We start from the raw sequence: 17607 nt of genomic DNA on the forward strand, positions 1-17607 counted from the left end.
CTGATCATTTTCTGCTTAAAAAAAGCCAAGAAACCAAAAAAACTTTCACATTGAACTTTACTGTGTAAGTTCAAACCTTTACACTGTCTTCCAACTAACAACACAATGCTGTACATCCATTACAAATTACACCTTGAGGTTGACCCGGTCATGATACTTCAGGTATGGATCGTCAACGTACCAATTTCTCCTTTTCCAGAAGGATGTGGTCATCTTATCTAAAAGTTTGCACTGGGTTTTATTACAGAAAACGTGTTCCCTCAAACGCTTTCGTCTGGCCGGCTTCTTCTTCCATAGTTTTTTCTTGTATCCGGCCTGATGAGAAAAACAAAACAAAACAAAGCAGTCAAGTCAGAATAGTTACACTTGGATTTTAAAGGACATTAAACCCAGTCTAGGCTATCACACTACAAGAATGTCCTCTAACTCTATTATTGGTAAGTTGAACACTTTCCGCAGGTGAGGAAGGACAGTGTAACATCTATGTTTCTGAGAAACCACTTTCCGGTTAAATTGAAAGGCTCATTATCCTTAGCTGCCTGACTCAGGAGATGTCTGAAATAAGGCCTGAAGATCTTGTGACCCTAAGACCATGGAGAAGGGTTTTGCGCAAAACGGATGCATGCAATGTGGGGACGAACACATCGAAACACACCACGCTCCTGCTGTTTCAGTATCTAACAGAGCACAGTTGATGTTTTACCTTGAACATTGATTATATGGATGAAGACAATCTGGTCACATTTACCATCAAAAACACTAACCTTGCGTCTGATCCAAAGGCCACTGTGCAACCTCATGAATCTTTCAGTCACAGATTTCACGGATTTCCTCTTCCCTTTCTTCACACTGTAGTAAGTCAAGTTTCTGCTGGGCTGCAGAGTCCAGGTGGGGGAAATAGCTGCTGACACCCTGTAAGAACAGTGACAGGAAAAATTCAATACTCATCTAAAGAGCGGTTTGTTATACACGCTACATCTTTTCATCTTTCAAACATCTTTGAGGAAACAGCAGCGAGCAGATCCTTTCCTAATACGAGCCAAGAGCGACAGGTCACAGGAACAAATCCCATCATGTTGCAGCTCTGAGGTACACCGAGGTCACCGTGTGCTGTGAGGGTCGAGCATGTTTTCCAGTTTGGAAATATATTTGTACTTTTCTGTGTAATGGAACAATCAAACTTCTCTGGCACGTAAAGCCTCGCCGCCCATTCAATGCTAGCATGACCTCGGTTGTGGCACCGCGGTGACATGATTAGTGACTGTCCTTTTTACTGGGAAGACGTTTAAAGGATGAAGTAGCCCCAACGGGTAGCCTCGCAGGTCTTACCTAGGGAGGATGTTGAACCGGGACGTTTGACACACAGCGGCGAACAGCGGCGGTCGGACGGCGGAGGCCGCGAAGCTACGGAGGGGCTGGTCCCGGAGGAGGCCGGGGAGCTGGGGCGTCTTCGGGGTTCTGGCGCACAATGAGGCGGCCAGCGGCCTCAGCAGACCTGCTCGACATCAAGGACGGCGATGAACACACCGGGGAGGTTAGCATGCTAGGAAGCCGGCAATTAGCGGGCTAGCAAAGGACAACCGCCGACGCCATTTGCTCCGACAGATACTAAACTAGCGGTGAGGACCTAAAAAGTATTAATATTGGAAATACCTACCTGACAGCCTCCTTGTCACGGCGGCTGCCATGTTTATTCCCTCGAACGACGTAAGTACGGCGTCCCGTTGGGACAAATGTAAGTTTTGACGGACATAACCTTTACATAATCCTTGACTGTGCTTTGTCGCCATCTCGTGGATCATCTCAAAATGTTTCATGACAATATGGCTTTGTGACCTCAATATACCGTATTTGTTTATTTTATCTAAAATGAAATTAATCTTTGACTAAATGCCAAGCCTAGCAGGTCCACAACACAGAAGAGCTTATTAATGCAAAATAACTAATGATAAATGACTTTTTTTTATGCTCGGCTTTTCCCTCCAGGGGTCGCCAGAGCGAGTCACCCTCCTCCATCCAACCCTATTCTCTGTATCCGCTTCTCTCACAACCACTTGCTTCATGGCCTCTTTCACCTCATTCATAAATATTCTCCTTGGTCTTCTTCCAGACCTCCTGCATTGCAGTTTTAACCCCATCATCCTATTACCAATATATCCTCTTCTTTTCCTTTTGGCTTTTCCCTTCAGGGGTGGCCACAGCGAATCAACCTTCTCCATCCGACCCTGTTCTCTGTATCCTCCTTTCTCACAACTTCATATCCTCTCTCACTACGGCCATACATCTTTTCTTTGGTCTTCCTCAAGACCTCTTGCCTGGCAGCTCCAATTCCAGCATCTGTCCACCAATATATTCCCTATCCCTCCTTTGTACATGACCGAACCATCTCAATCTGGCTTCTCTGACCTTCTCTCCAGAACATCTAACATGTGCTGTTCCTCTGATGGACTCATTCCCAACCCTAATCCATCCTTGTCGCCGCAAAAGAGAACCTCGACATCTATATCTCTGCGACCTCCTGCTTCCTGTCTTCTCTTCAATGCCACAGTCTCCAAACCATACAGCATTGCTGGTATCACAATGGCCTTCTCTGCCTTTCCTTTCATTCGGGCTGATACTCTTTTATCACATATAACCCCTGATCCCTTTCTCCACCCCTTCCAACCTGCTTGAACCTGTTTCTTCACCTCTTTCCCACACTTTCCATTGCTTTGGACTGTTGACCCGAGTAACTTGAAATCCTCCACTTCCTTGATCCCCACTCCCTGTAGCCTCACCCTTCCACCTGGGTTCCGCTCATTCGCACATATATATATTCTGTCTGGCTGTGACTAACCTCCATTCTCCCCTATCCAGAGCATACCTTCAACTCTCTAGATTTTCCTCAACTGGTTCCTTGCTGTCACTATAGCTCACAATGTCATCTGTAAACATCACGGTTCATTGAGATTCCTGTCCAACCTCATCTGTCAGCCTGCCCATCACCACTGCAAACAAGAAGAGGCTCAGAGCTGATCCCTGATGAGAGATGAGATGAGATGAGATGAGATGAGATGAGATGAGATGAGATGAGATGAGATGAGATGAGATGAGATGAGATGAGATGAGATGAGAACAACTTTATTTATCCCGAAGGAAATTGTTGTGTCAGTTTCAAGCAAAAACATAACAGTAATAGATAATAGTAGGAAGGAGGGAGAATAAGAAATACAATAAAATATAAATGGTCAAGGTTAAGGCTATCAAATGTTTTAAGGTCTTAAGTACAAAGATTTGAAGATTCCCTGCGGCTGAGGGAAGAGGAATTAAAAAGTCTGATAGCCTCAGGTAGGAAAGACCTCCTGTGGCGTTCAGTGGAGCTCCTTGGTGGTATCAATATGATGACGCCCCACCTCCACCTTGAACTTCTCTGTCACACCTACCGCACACTTCACCACTGTCTCACAGCCAGCATACATGTCCTGCACCTGTCCAACATACTTCTCTGCCACTCCAAACTTCCTCATACAATACCAGAGTCCCTCTCTTTGCACCCTGTTGTATGCGTTTTCTTGGTCTACAAAGGGCCAATGCAGTTCTCTCTGACCATCTCTGCACTTCTCTACCAGCATCCTTAGAGCAAACACTGAATCTGTAGTACTCTTTCTAGGAGTGAAACCATACTGCTGCTCACAAATGCTGACTTCTGCTCAAAGCCTAGTTTGCCCCACTCTTTCCCATAACTTCATAGTATAGCTCACCAAACTCATTCCTCTATAGTCACCACAGTTCTGCACATCTCCCTTATCCATCACCCAGAGTCCCTACTCTCAGTCCTAGACTCTTGCCTTTCCTCTTCTCTTTCTGCTTCTCACCATGCCTTTCTCCTCTCTTTCTTTCCACCCGCTGTAGCCCGATTTCCACTGGTACACTGTAGGTTATCGGTACCCAAATAAACAGCATAGTTAAACAGTTAGGCGTTGTGAGCCATGGGGAATCGATTTGTTCGATTTATTCTGAAAGCAGCAAAATCAATTCATATATTTATGTGCTTCCAAACATAGAGTGTCTTGCTATTTCATTTGACCCCAATATTGGCAGATTCTGCCTGTTTTGTTTCAGTGCCATTACACCTATACAAATTCACCAGATAGTGCTAGATTTCCCAACAATCTTGGTCACATCGGGCGGGCATGGCTGAGCTGAGAAAGAGTGGACGGGAAAGCAATGTGGCTCAAATGAAGTTAGGACGAAGTTAAAGATTGACATTTCTTTCAAAATGTCTCGAGTATTTACTTCCAGTATGGATTTGAACGTGTACATAAACAAAGTATTTTCAAATCAAAGGCCTGAGCTCCTGGGTCTGTACTTGACTTAAATATGGAAAAAGTGGAGGTACATTTACTTTACACCCAGTGGAATGGACTGTAGTCTCAAAGGTGACCTTTAGCTGTGCCTGTGTGTGTGTGTGTGTGTGTGTGTGTGTGTGTGTGAGAGAGAGAGCGCATGTGTGCGTGCATGCACCTGGATCTTCTCTGCTTGTCAACCTGTTTATCATCACTGTCGAGCTTGGATGTTTACTTGTGAAATGGAAAGAAGTGTTCATTGCAAAGTTACAGACCTGGAGGTCCTTCCTCTTTGTTTCCTGCTGAATCATCTTGTCCCACTCGGAATCTCTAGTCCGCTCCATCACACTGCTTACAAATCACACATCTGTTTTCCAGCTTTGGAGAAGATCGTCTCCGATGGGCCATAAACCAGTAAGAACTGTCCTCAACTTTCAGTCAAGATTTATTTTTATTGTTATTTTACGACCCGACACTGGAAAATGTTATTATGTTAATTTACATTACATCCATAACAGCCAATAAATATCTGACAAGAAAAGAGTTATAAGCACAAACCTGTGGTCGGTGTTTGTTCAAACAATATCGCAATCATGGTTTTGATTAGATAAGAAGGTGAATTCCAGTCACTCAGTTTTATTGATTTCGCTTTAGAACACAAAAACATAACCCTTAAAAAAAAGATGAAAACATTAGGTGCGGTCCTGAAGGCACTTTGGACAAAATAAAGAATTAGGATCACATTCAATAAAAGTACAAGGCACCAGCCATAGTCCACACCTCTCCAGGAGCTAGATGAGCCGCAGCCAGTGGTTTACAGCCTATACAAATTAAATCAGTTCTTATTACAAAACAAAAAGTGCTTTTCATCCAAAAGAGAGAGAGAGAATGGCCACCAGAGGCCTCTGTGTTATCGGCCTTCAACTCCTCTCGTCATTCCGAGAGCTCCTTCACAAAAGATCCATCGGCAACAACTGGTCGAAGAGTGTACATTTGATTCTCAATAATGATTCAAAGCAAAGGCAAAGAAAAGGTGGTGAAACGACTGCAGAAAGCCAGCATGGGGCTTCCGGACCGCAAGAGCCATCGGAGGAGGCCGGCAGCATTTTCTGCGGTTCTGATAACCACTGACAGAGGCAGCCGGAGGTCCTGCTCACGGGCCAGAGATCCAGGGTCCTTCTTCCGGTCACCAGGAGCCCGCTGAGCTCTGCTCAATGATCAGTGAGCCTGACTGGAGTTGGTTTATCTGTGCTCCAACAGTAGGTCCCTGCAACAGATCCTCTCAGGAATGAAGTCAGTCACTTGCTTTGTACATATCTGGTCCTTCCAATCTCCCGGAGGGGTTCGGCTGAGATCCTTGGGTCACCAGCCAGCATACACTGGCTCTGCATCACAGGGGATCCCGTAGAAGCGACCTTGAGGTCTCTCTTTGCGTAATAACGGCGCTCGTGAGACTGTCAGCTCTCCGTCTGTGTCTCTCACTCGACGTAATACCATCAGGATGATTGACAGCAAAGCCACTGGAAAAGAAAGCGGAGGTCCGTCACATTTGCACGTGGAGATGAACATGCGTGTCGATGAAGCGTGAAGATCATGTACCTCCATGAGGAGCAGCTCCCACGAGAACAAGGAAGCTGATCCGGTTTTAGCATTGGATCTAAATTAAATATTGTGAAGGGAAAGAGGGTCCTTTCCCAAGGTAAAAACTTTTCCTTTATCCGTTTTAGAAAACATCTGTGTTACTTCTGAAAGGTTTTAGGAAATGATTTCCTCACCTGGGCTTCATGTGCATTTATGAACGTTTGAACAGAACATTGGCATCTGAAGACATATCTGCACACCCGATCAAAGCCCTTTGACAAGCAGCCCTGTCTGGCAGTGGCCGAAGGGACTAATCCGCCGTTTCCGTGGCCAATGGTGACGATCAAGACTCAATTAAAAGAAATATTTGGCATGTAATCAGATTACAGACGGGGAAGAAAACAAGTTCCAGATTCTTGATTTGAAATGCAGCCAATCAGGAACGCGTAACATGAACTTTGGTGTCTTTCCATCTGGGAATGTCAGCTCTGTGGAGACCTGCATGTGCAGGAGCCAGGGTTTCTTAAAAGCTCTGGAATAACATCACTGAGTCATCAGGTTGTTGAAATATTCCTCTATTCTCAGATATTGCTACATATGATTGATGAGAAGTAGTAAATATACCATTAACTATAGTTGCTAAGTATTATAGCCTTAGTGGTTTCTCAAAAATGTTTTAGATTTGAGAAGAATATTTTCTGATACAATAATCCACTAAGTTTGCAGATTTGAGCATTGAACTCCTCCCTGGTTCCAGTGATCCTAGCGAGTCCGTCAGGTTTCCATCACAGCTCCATCCAGTGGTGAGACTCCTCTCCTCCATACCTGACCTTTATTCCTGGGAGCACTAATATCCCTGCCTGTGCCTGGTGGATGACCTGTGTGTGTGTGTGTGTGTGTGTTTGTGTGTGTGTGTGTGTGTGTGTGTGTAACGTGTCAAACATAACTCACCTCCTCCTCCGATGACCAGCAGAGCGATTGTGACCGGAGCCAGCTCACAGGAGTCTCCTGCTTTGCGGAAGAAGGTCTCCATGCAGTAGCCTGGGGCCGAGCTGCCCTCGGGACAGAAGGCATCGCTCGGGCAGCGGATGGGATTCACGTCTGGACTCTGAGCAAACAATAGACCTGGTCATCCCACGCACTCTGCGTGATTTACCTTCTCGGCCAGGTGTTTGCTCCCGCCGGAGGGGATGGGGCGACTACTCACGGGGCAGTAGTGGTTCTCCGGACAGACATCGCAGTTCTCCTGGCCCCAGTGGATCTGGAAGAAGCCACTGCCACAGATCTGGCACATGGACTGATGGGGAGCTTTGTGCATACCTGCAGAACGAGACGATACTAGGCCTTTATCCAAGCCTCCCGTTCCTACTCTAAAGCACCGTGTCCAAAGCAGCAGGCCCGAAGGCCCGGAGCTCAAGGATTACCTGGACGACATCGAGTGCAGTCTTTGGCGGCTGCCTGCAAAGCCTCGGTTCCTCCGGGACACACCTGGCACTGCGTGCAGCCCGAGGAACTGTGGGAGGCAAAGACACCACCGTTTGGATGGAGTGGATGAAACTTGTCTGTCACTCAGGAGGAGCCAAAACCAAGGTCAGGGTCAAACACAGTACAGCTCAGAACTGTCAACGGCACTGAGAGGGATTTTCTGGCAGACTGGACTGGACTTGATATTCATAAATATGAGACGACAGTTAGCTTAGCAAATACCTGAGCACTCAGAGATTTACTTCTGGGTCCGGTTTGTGTTTCAGGAGTCCTGGAGGGTTTCAGGACCTGAACCAGCTTCCCTAATTTAGGTGGCACTGGGTCACCGTTCTCCTTTGAGAACAGCAGAAATACTCCCTGTCCGGCACCTCCTTGCCTGCTGAAGTGTCATTGAGGACGATATTAGAGTCCCTAACTGCTCAGTGGCTGCCTGCTGCTCGGGGGTTCTCCATGGTGGTTGATGCAGAAGTCAATGTTCACTGATGTTGGGTTTAAGGTAAAACTGAATGGGACCAAATCGAGGTCTTCCTTCTTTCAGTGACCACCCATGTCCACAATGACCTCGAAGGTCGTGACCCCTAATTATGGACCTCTGATCTACTAAAGGGAACTTTGAGTCATCTGTAGACTTCTGTCATTCACCACAAGTTCCTGGGTTGTTGCTCGTGGAGACCAGACTTTACAGAAGTAGGCCTTCAGATGCTTCATGTTTGACAATCACACAGACAAACTACCATGCAGGAATCACCGGGAGGAGAAGGTTGAGCCGGTTTCAAATACTGCATGAGACTGAGAGCTGTGGTTTTATTAACATGTCTTTCTGTCATCAGCAGTCAGCCTGAACACCCATGAGAAGGTACTGCGATTAATTTCTTTCTACAGAAGTTGGAGAAAAGAGACCGCTTCACTTCTTCATTTTTACTCTATTCCAGGCACATCTACCCAGGAGGAGGAGCCAGACCCCTACCGGGATACTGAAAGGGTACACTGTTGAAGCCTGCCTGCTGGAGGCAACCTTCAACCAGTCTTGTCACTGACGTGATCCTACTGTTTCGCTGGCCATGATCACTGCTGGTCATAGTATTGACTGTTTACTGTGTGTGTGTGTGTGTGTGTGTGTGTGTGTGTGTGTGTGTGTGTGTGTGTGTGTGTGTGTGTTGTGTGCGCGCTGACAAACTGGAGCATGAGATAGAATCATGTGATGCTGGATCTGGTTTTCGATGTGTGATTTTCCAAACTCTGAGGCGTTCCTGAACACGTCACACCCATTGCTGGGTTCTCGTAACTGACGGCAACAAAAACAACTTACTTGCAGAAACTTCCAGTCTGACAGGGGCTGCAGAGGGTGGAACTCTGCTGCGATGAGAAATAACCTGAAAGCATAAAAATGCTGCCCTTTATCTGGAGCCACGTACAATGTGGTCACATGGTTGTTTGTAAAAAGCCTTGGATACCCTCAGATTATTGTCCTTTTTTATTCTAGGTTAAGATCTCAGTACAATTCTGCGTGTCCACACTAACCAGGGCTGCAGCTCTCACAACTGTCGCCCCCACTCTTATTGCTGGAGGATCCAGGGGGGCAGGGGTGACATAACGGGCTCCCACTGAAACTGGGAAATCATTAGAAATGAGAAAAAAACAGGTCAGCGTTTCCAGGACTAGGTTTCTGCTGAAGGAGGACGTGGAATGAACGTGCGCAGTTACTTGGTGTAGAAGCCGGGGTTGCAGGGCAAACAGCGCAGTTGCCCCGCTAGTGGCTGATAGAAGCCCCTCGTGCACGGTAGACAGGCTCCAGGGAACAGACAGAGCCCGGGGTCCACGCAGCATCCACATAGCATGGTGTCTGGACAGAGGCAGAAGATCCACAGTGAATGAAGCATTCTTCTCGGGCAGACCGTGACCGAGCCGGCAGCCCTCGCACCCCAGACAACCGCTTGACTCCGAACGGGGCTTTAACTCACTGTTGTCGAACTGCGACCCCGGAGCACAGGGCTCACAGGTGGAGACGTTGAACGCCGAGCAGCCTGGCGTGGTGCTGCTGAATATCATCGGAGTCGGCGTCGCAAAGGTGGCGTTCTCGATGAGGGTGGAGTTGGTCACGGCAGGAATAAGAGTGGTCTGGCTGACCACCAGGCCTGGGGACAAACAGGTTGTTATTAATATCATTATACTGCGGAATGATTCAGAGATGAAACACCAACACCTGCTTTCAATATTTAAAGTGAGTGAATTAATAATCTGACCAGCAGGTTCCCTCTGAAGAGCTCACACTGTCATTGTAGACTTAGAAGTTGAGATACAACCCTGAGATGCCAACATGCGTTGTCTGATTGAGTTTCCTTCACATGTCCGTCCAGCTAAATACTGCCTTCACCGCTTTGCCTTGCCTTGGTCTGACACTGGCAGCTCATTTCAAACCTGCTCATTGGGTCTGTGAAATGTGAGGGTCCAGCAAATGTTGCTCTGAGAGCTGATGACTATTACTTGAAGTTCAAGTTGTATTTTAGAAAAGCTGCGTTGAATTGGCCTAGCCCTCTCTCGTGACGTTGATTAAAATGTCTAAATTGAATCAAGAATCAGCACAGGGATCATCTGACCTCTGGAGAGGAGGTCAGACCTGCTCACACTGCCCAGGGTACCTGAAATCCTCAAAGGGGGAGCAGATACGCTTTGCTCTTTCTCTCAAGGAGAACGTTAGAGAGCTCAAGAGACGTCTGTGTAAAAGATCAGATGTTCTGAGTGGAGGCAGGAGAACCAGCAGGTAGGGGAGCAGCAGCAGAACAAGAACACAACAGCTCATATTGTTCTGCTAATCACATTAGCCCTCTGCTGAGGTTCTGCCTGGTGGGAGCCATCTTCCCCAACAACATCTCGAACAGTCATGTGAGTTCTTTCGCTTCAGACTTTCACTTCTAGTCAAAGTGACGACTTACTCTTCTCACCCACAGATGTTCTGGTGAATCTGGGGACCCAAAGTTCTGCCAGGTGCCCCCAGCGGCGGGATCCCTGTGGCGTCTGGTTCTTTAAAACATCCAACCTATCTAAAGTACTTGCTGAAGACCTGCTGGTCTTGGATCTGTGAGGCCTCTCCTATAGAAACTCCGTTAAGGGTGACACCCCCCCCCCCCACTCCCCCCACTCGTTATAACACCGGCACTACATCGCAGGGAACCAGCCCTAAGTCTACAACATGGTGGCGCAGTCTTCTCCTGCCCGAGGAGCTCACCTAGGAGGCAGAGGACGCCCAGCGCTGACAGACCTCCTCGGTGATCCATCTTGCAGATCCGATCCATTAAACAGCTCGTCCAGGTTGGATCTCCAGCTTCTCATCCCTGAGCCGTCCGCTCCTGTCCTCCCGCCGCCCGTTGCAGCGGGCTGTGTGCTCCTCCCGTCATCTGACCGCACAGCCGTCATGTGCTTTGACTTTAGCGGGGAAATTGGGTGAAACGGCTGCGAGCGGCGGATCTGCTGCGGTGACGCGGAGCTGCCGGCGGGGACGCTGCCGAGCTCCACCCAGGCCAGCTGCAGGGCATTCATTTTACCATTCAGAGTTCATCTTGCATGTCCGGGGAACGTCCTCCTTCATCGTCACACTGTGAGTTGCCATGGTGACAGACCATCTGACCAGAGCCCTGAGCAGCACCTTCAGGGCGGAGGCCTCTCAGGGCCGGTCAGCGGCTCCGCTTTGCTCTGTCTCGAACCGCAAACACGAGCAAGTGAGGAGAATTCATGTCGGTGTCGCATCAGCGCACACCTCTGTGACTGGTCTCCTGCCCCTGGGGAAGAGCCTGATGTCCGGTCTTCCCCAAATTTTGGGCAGTTTCCTCCCCAAAATTTGTGAACCTCCTGCTCTGTTCCTCTGTGACCCAGCCACCTCTGTCCTCTGGAGGGGCAATCCGGCCACCTCATACCCATCCCTGTAGACCACTCCTGAGGTTGTGGCGTCACTGAACTTTTTTCAGGTTGAAACAACCTTCCTGTCATTCTCATTGTCTTTGCTATCCTTCTGGAAACATCTCCCACACCCTGCAACCCTTCATTGTGTAGATCTACCAGTGATCCACAGAACTGAAAATGTGACAAACAATAGAGATCCTTGAGTGCTGCACTTTGACCAAATCCCCCAGCCCTTTGTGCTCTGGAGCTGTAATCCCTGTAATCCTGTAGGTGTAAATGCATGTAACATAAATGTAACAAAGACAGAGGTACTGTGCCAGTGGGCAGCTACTCCCCACCCTCACCCACTCATCTCCACCATCTCAGACCAGCCCCTTGCAATTACAGAATCTTTTAAAAACCTCAGCAGCTTCCTCTCCAATGATGACAGCATGGAAAGGGAGATACAAAACCGGATCAATTAAGCATCATCTTCTTTTGGGGCGGCGTGGCACAGGTCTTTGTCTTTGGAGCCGAACATTCCTGGTTAAATTCCCGGCTCCTCCAAGTGTGTCAGAGTGTTGTTGAGCAAGACATTGAACCCCTAACTGCTCTTCTGGTGCTGGTGGATGGAAGCCTACTGCTCATGGTTCATCCATGATGGGTTAATTACAGAGAATGAATTTTCCCACGGGGATTAATAACGGAAATTTTTTATTTTTATTATTATCATTTTGGACGACTCAGACATAGGGTCTTTCAGAACCTTCACACGAAAGCATCTGTTTACCAGGCAGTAATTCTCACACTCCTCTACACTTGTGAAACATGGACGCTGTACGAACAACACATAAGAAAGCGTGAGGCCTTCAACATCAGATGACTAAAATGCATCCTGGGTATATCCTGGAGGGATCGTGCCCCCCACACAGACATACTCCGCAAGGCCAACTGTATCGAGGCCTCAATTGGCCAGCACAAGCTCCGCTGGCTTGACCATGTCATCAGGATGCCAAAAGATCACCCGCCCCGGAAAGTTCTCGATGGCCAATGACATCTTGGCCGCTGCTCTGCTGGTGGCCAGAAAAGGCAATAGAAAGACCGACTAAAAATCCTGATGAAGAAGTGCAGCCTGAAGCCAACCCAGCTGAAGGAGGCTGCCACCCAGCGTTCCACCGGGCGGAGGCTCGGCCAACAAGGAGTGAACAGACTTGAGGAGGACCGAACGGATAGACAGATGAAGAAACACATAAGGAGATATGAAGCCAGAACTATATCTACAGCCTGTAGATTCACCGGCTCTGCTTTGACTGCGGCAGACAGTGTGGATCAAGGATTGGACCCTACAGCCACGCCAAGACTCACAAGTAGCAGAGGCAGGATTGTCATCATCGGATATGATGGACCACCAAAAGACAGAGGGGTATACAATATAGATCATATATCGTACATCAAGTATATTTCTTGTATACAACATGTACTGTGGAGCCATTACGGTGTACTGCGAGTACGTACTCTGTACTATGAAGTATACACAACACTGGGTTTCCGGTCCCAATCCTGCAATACTTTTCCCATGGGAGGATATCTCATTTGTGGGTTGTAGCGGGCCACTGCTGACAGTGTTGGGAGGAAAGATTGACCTGCTAGCTTTGGCCTGCTGAGCGCTGTCACAGCACATCTGAAGGCCAAAGTCAAAGGAAAAGAGTGAAGCTGAGGAAGTGAGGAGAACTCCACACAATAAGAGCTCAGATGTAGGTTGCCATGGCAATGTGGCTCTTCCCACCGAACCAGAATAGAGGTAGACATCTGTAATGGTCAATTAAAAGGTCGGACATGGGGAGTTCTTTGGTTGTGATGGCAAATTCACCAGATCTACGGAAAAACATGAGAGACCTCTTCACACAGGTGTGTTTGGAGTTATGGAGCCGCTGCCTGGATGTGCTGCTCCAAACTCCGCTCCAGGTCTTTCCAGCTCTTCTCCTCTGACCGGCCCTGTGAGGAAAGCAGCGTGGTGAGGAGCATTGGTCACAGCGACGGTGCAAATCCCAACAATAACACAGACAATGGTTGCTGCTCCTCAGAAGATGAACAAAGGCTCTGCTTGTGGACGATTTCATACTCACTTTTCTGCTTGTGTCAGCGTTGATCGATATCTGCGCCGCCTCCTGCTTAGAAGACCTGATTTCGCTGCTTTGACTTTTCTTCCTTTGCTTACGCTCTTGTAGCTTCTCTTGGAGCTTCCCTTGCAGAACCAGAACCTCCTCCACCTGAGTCGCCTCTGGTCGGGGACCCTGCACGCCTTTTGCTTCATCTTTTCTGCAGAGCACGCAGGATGGAAGCTAGCATGAATTTGAGCGTTGAAAATGTGTGTGTGCTAAATGACTATGATTTTATTCTCCTGGTGACCAAGAGCTGAACATCCCCCTGACCTGAAGGCAGCAGCCCGAGCCGTTGCTCTCTGATGGAGGTCAATGGCGTCCAGCTGCTGCAGCAGCAGCTGTTTCCTGTTATGCTTCTCGGCCACGATGTGCTCCCGTCGCTCCTGCTGCTGTGTTTGCTGGGCCTCCTTCAGGAGAGCAAGCCTCTCCTTCAGCTCGGACAGGGACATTTCTCCCAGCAGCTCGTGGCCTGCAGTCTAGCATCGCACAGGGGGTTCCTTCAAGCGGCAGGTGTGAAGGGTGAGGAGAAGGCAAACCTCCCCGTAACTCACCTCTGTGTCGTCAAATGTCCCGACTCTGTTGTGAGGAAGAGATTCAATGGCTCGGATCTCGTCGATCATTTCAAATTTCCTGTGAAGCTTGGCCTGCTCCTCCTCAAGTGCTCGAGAGAGGAGGTCTCGGTTCTCCTTTGAGACCTCTTTCACTACAGCATGAAGTGTTTTGAGGAAAAGGAAACCATGAATAAATCATCTGGACTTCAGGGTTTATGTGGAGTTAGAGACCTCACCGATGGTTTTCTTGATTTTCTGCAGCTCCTCTCTGGCTGTTTTGGAGTTCCCGTGGCCATCTGCCACTCGCTGAACCAAGTGTCTCATTTCTTTTTCCTTCTCCAATCTCTCCTCTGCATATTTCTGCATCAGTTGAGCTGCCTACCGAAGTAGCGGTGGAAAATGTTTGTCACAAAGAGCTCCGTGGCTTTGAATCATCCATGTAAAACGATGTTTGACAGAACACATGTTTGTTTTGAACGTTTCTATCTTAACAGACTAAAACCTGTGTCATCTCCTGGAAACAGCCTCTTTACCCACTTCTTCTTTTTTGATGCGAGCTCTCCTCTGGTTATCTGCCATGGCCCGAGCCCGGGATATTACTGCTTCCTCATAGCTGAGACGGCCCTGCAGGCGCCTGCATTCCGCCCTGGCCAGCTCCTCTTGGAGGTCCTTCTCACGCATCTTTTTCTGCCACTGCAAAAAGGAGGAAGGTTCCCGTGCCCCCTCCGCCCAGCCCTTCACCCTGAAAACACCAAAAAGTTACTCACAACATTTCCACGTCTGTAAAATGTTACATCCATACCGGTGCAGCCACACACACACATCCCTGCTGGGACTTCTGTAACACACTAATAGTGAGATGCCTTCAAAAGGAGGTCTGGTATTATTGGATGCACACAGCACCTTTGCAGCTCCTCTTCCAGCTGACGGGTGTATAGCGCCCCCTGCCTCAGGATCGCCGCACCATTGAGCTTCACTGGCCAGCTGTTACTCTGACAGAGAAGTAAGGATTGTGTCAGCCGAGGCAGGTGATCAGTTCATGCGCCGTGACGACGCAGCTGAGATATACAGGTCACCCTCAGGCCGGCACCATGTCCAGGCAAACTAGTAGATGTCTGTGTAGTAGATGTCCGTCTGCATCCCGAGCCGTGATGCAGCAGACAAGAAGACGCGGGGTTCAAGGGTCTTTTCTAGTTTGAGAGAATCTTAGAACGTAGACATCTGTATTTTCCCTTAACTACTTCCAGGTACAAATGCTTTGTCCACCTCCTTGAGGCAGAGAAAAGTCACTTCTCTGTCCTCACCTGTGGGAGTTCAGACGTCTCTCCAACTGCACACCTGAGCTGCTTCACATTTGCGTCACACAGCAGTTCCTTCAGAGAAGAGCAGACCAGATGTAAATACTGGATGGTCTGAGGAAGCGTTTAGTGTCTGGACTGTTATTAATTGACCTGTATATCATGAATGATACTTCAAGCAGTCATTTTTCATAGTTTATCCAGCTGTGAGCTGTGCTAGTTGTTGATTTTTTTCCACATTATAGTACCTTTTTCCTTCCATGATTTGTTGGTCTGACATCCCCCATCTCCTGCATCTCTTCTGGAATTCCGCAGGTGGAATTTTTTACCTGTCGAGACAAGTATTTGTGAGTAAGACGGCCCCCCCCCACCCCTCTGGACGAGCACCGCAGCGACAAGCCTGGTCTTCAGTGTTTGGGCCGCCAAGCACAGATGTAGAATGTAACTGTAGAAGTGTTTGGGTTGACTAAACGTCTCTGACCGGTTTGTTCTTCCCCTGCGACCGTCCGAGTTCAGGCAGAGCCTGAGGTTCATCTTTGCCGGGGGAAAACTCCTTTGGCCAGCTTGTCTTGTTGACGGCCTTCACCCCCAGACTCCCTGTGGTGATTCTGACAGCGAGCTGGTCCAGGAGTGCGTCGATCTGAGGGCGCCATCTAAAGGCCAATGTTGATACTCACACCCCATTTTTGCCTTGCCTATGTATCAAGTCGAGATTGTTTGAAACTCATGCTTTTTCACCTGAGGAGCGGGCCGATCCAGTGTCGTTCAACGTGGGCAGTGCCGTACACCCCGTTCCATTCCTCGCGGATATGTGTGTTGAGGTGGGCAAAGAAGAACGTCAAGAACTGTAGCCAAACACAACTCTTTAAGATGGAGCACATCACACCCTGGTTTCTAGATACACGGCCTGTCACATACAGGTTTTTTTACCATGTGGATTTTCTTGACGTCCGAAGTTCTGACAATGTTGCCAAACAACTGAAGTCCTAGGTCCTCCAGGGCAAACATGGTGAGGTAACAGATAACTGCAAAGAGGTTTTGTACATGTAAATGGTTATTGTCATTCAGGCTGGAACAAACTGTTAGAATTTCCGAGAATACAAGCTGGATAACCTACTGACATATAGGCTGTGATCACTTTTCTTTAAGTTTTTCCCACTCTGGCCATAGAAGACATCCATGACTATCTCCAGCAACTTCTTGTACTTGACACATCCCGAAACCACGTAGATTATAAACTCAGCATGGTGTGTTTCCATCTTCTACAACCAACACATGAGATATCCCCCAGGAGTAAGACGGAAACCATGCAAGATCCAAACCTAGCTGAAGGGGAATGTAATGATTTTACCTGCAGCCCCTTAGAAGCACCTTCAACGAAGTCATCCAAACACTGTCCTCCAGAGGTGAATCTGTCGAGCAGCACAGCTGCCTCTGTGACAAGCGAAGCCATTTTGGCACGGTGATTTGAACTACAACACAGAATTCTGTAGAAGTCGAGAAATCTCACACACTGGATTGTTTCCACCTGCACTTGTTGCCTTGGTCGCCCGTTGCTTAGCGACACCGGTGTCAACAAAAACTCTCACAGCCCAGGTTTATTGGGTCAGACGAGACAGCTTGTCAAGCATGAATATTTTTCTGAATTGCTAAGGTGTATATGTCTTTCTTCTCGGGACGTGTCCGTCGTGTGAGCCTTGTCCATACCTCTTTCGGGCTCCTTTGTTGGAGCCACAACAAAACTATGACGTACCATGGCGTGACGTCAGCGCAGACCTGGCGCTGCTTCGCGGTCTTCGGGAAATTCCGCTTTCGCGGCTCCAACATAGCCGCGCTTAGCACCGCGTTCATCCCCGGGATTCCTCCGTATTACCGCGTAAGGGCCGTGACTCCCTCTCTATGCGGCCCGTGAAAGTGACTCCCTTCACGGCGCGGCTTGGAGGGTTTAGCTGGGAAAAGCTGATTACAGCCTATTGACCAAATCACATGCAAACTGGGCTTTTCGGGTGGTTTCACGATGTACCGACTGATTTTCTGCTGGAATTTGTATTACATTCATTTGTATGAATTCAGATTTTATACATTCTGACATCTTTTGTTCCATAAATGTATGTGTGAAATGACCGAGACCCGGGTTCCCCGGAGAACTAGAGTTGTCCGGCCTCAGGGAGGTCAGACGCAAAACATTTAGTGGCTGAGACATAAACCCCTCACGCATGTCTTCTGTGGATTTATGTGAGGAAAAAAAATACCCTGTTATACTGGAACATCACATTTCCTGCTCGCTTGCTATTTTGGACCGCGGGCGTCCAGGTGCACGTCGTGCGGG

General features: G+C 48.3%; 3 protein-coding genes across 3 annotated transcripts; all 3 read right to left on the reverse strand.

Annotated features, from left to right (window-relative positions):
- Positions 1 to 39: 39 nt before the first annotated feature.
- mrpl35 (mitochondrial ribosomal protein L35) lies at positions 40 to 1721 on the reverse strand. Its single transcript, XM_086152730.1, has 4 exons — positions 1658 to 1721; positions 1330 to 1495; positions 765 to 912; positions 40 to 315 (listed from the first exon to the last, which is right to left on the reverse strand). The coding sequence occupies exons 1-4, from the start codon at positions 1686 to 1688 to the stop codon at positions 127 to 129; spliced, it is 534 nt and encodes a 177-aa protein (XP_086008856.1). The 5' UTR covers positions 1689 to 1721; the 3' UTR covers positions 40 to 126.
- A 3042-nt stretch (positions 1722 to 4763) lies between these two features.
- Positions 4764 to 11053, reverse strand: LOC147237703 (uncharacterized). The gene is made up of 9 exons (XM_086155113.1): positions 10618 to 11053; positions 9353 to 9526; positions 9096 to 9234; positions 8913 to 9001; positions 8701 to 8764; positions 7331 to 7419; positions 7114 to 7226; positions 6858 to 7014; positions 4764 to 5845 (listed from the first exon to the last, which is right to left on the reverse strand). The coding sequence occupies exons 1-9, from the start codon at positions 10682 to 10684 to the stop codon at positions 5688 to 5690; spliced, it is 1050 nt and encodes a 349-aa protein (XP_086011239.1). The 5' UTR covers positions 10685 to 11053; the 3' UTR covers positions 4764 to 5687.
- Positions 11054 to 12693: 1640 nt separating this feature from the next.
- Positions 12694 to 17471, reverse strand: cfap99 (cilia and flagella associated protein 99). The gene is made up of 14 exons (XM_086155244.1): positions 16630 to 17471; positions 16396 to 16540; positions 16209 to 16303; positions 16017 to 16123; positions 15760 to 15931; positions 15527 to 15607; positions 15285 to 15353; positions 14884 to 14972; positions 14518 to 14722; positions 14217 to 14358; positions 13981 to 14132; positions 13700 to 13905; positions 13394 to 13586; positions 12694 to 13262 (listed from the first exon to the last, which is right to left on the reverse strand). Exons 1-14 carry the CDS (start codon positions 16729 to 16731, stop codon positions 13188 to 13190), a joined length of 1833 nt encoding a protein of 610 aa, XP_086011370.1. The 5' UTR covers positions 16732 to 17471; the 3' UTR covers positions 12694 to 13187.
- Between the last annotated feature and the right edge of the window lie 136 nt (positions 17472 to 17607).

This window comes from Fistularia commersonii, chromosome 1 (assembly GCF_037954325.1).
Source record: "Fistularia commersonii isolate RoL2024-O1a breed Wild chromosome 1, RoL_Fcom_v1.0, whole genome shotgun sequence".
NCBI classification, from domain to species: Eukaryota; Metazoa; Chordata; class Actinopteri; order Syngnathiformes; family Fistulariidae; genus Fistularia; species Fistularia commersonii.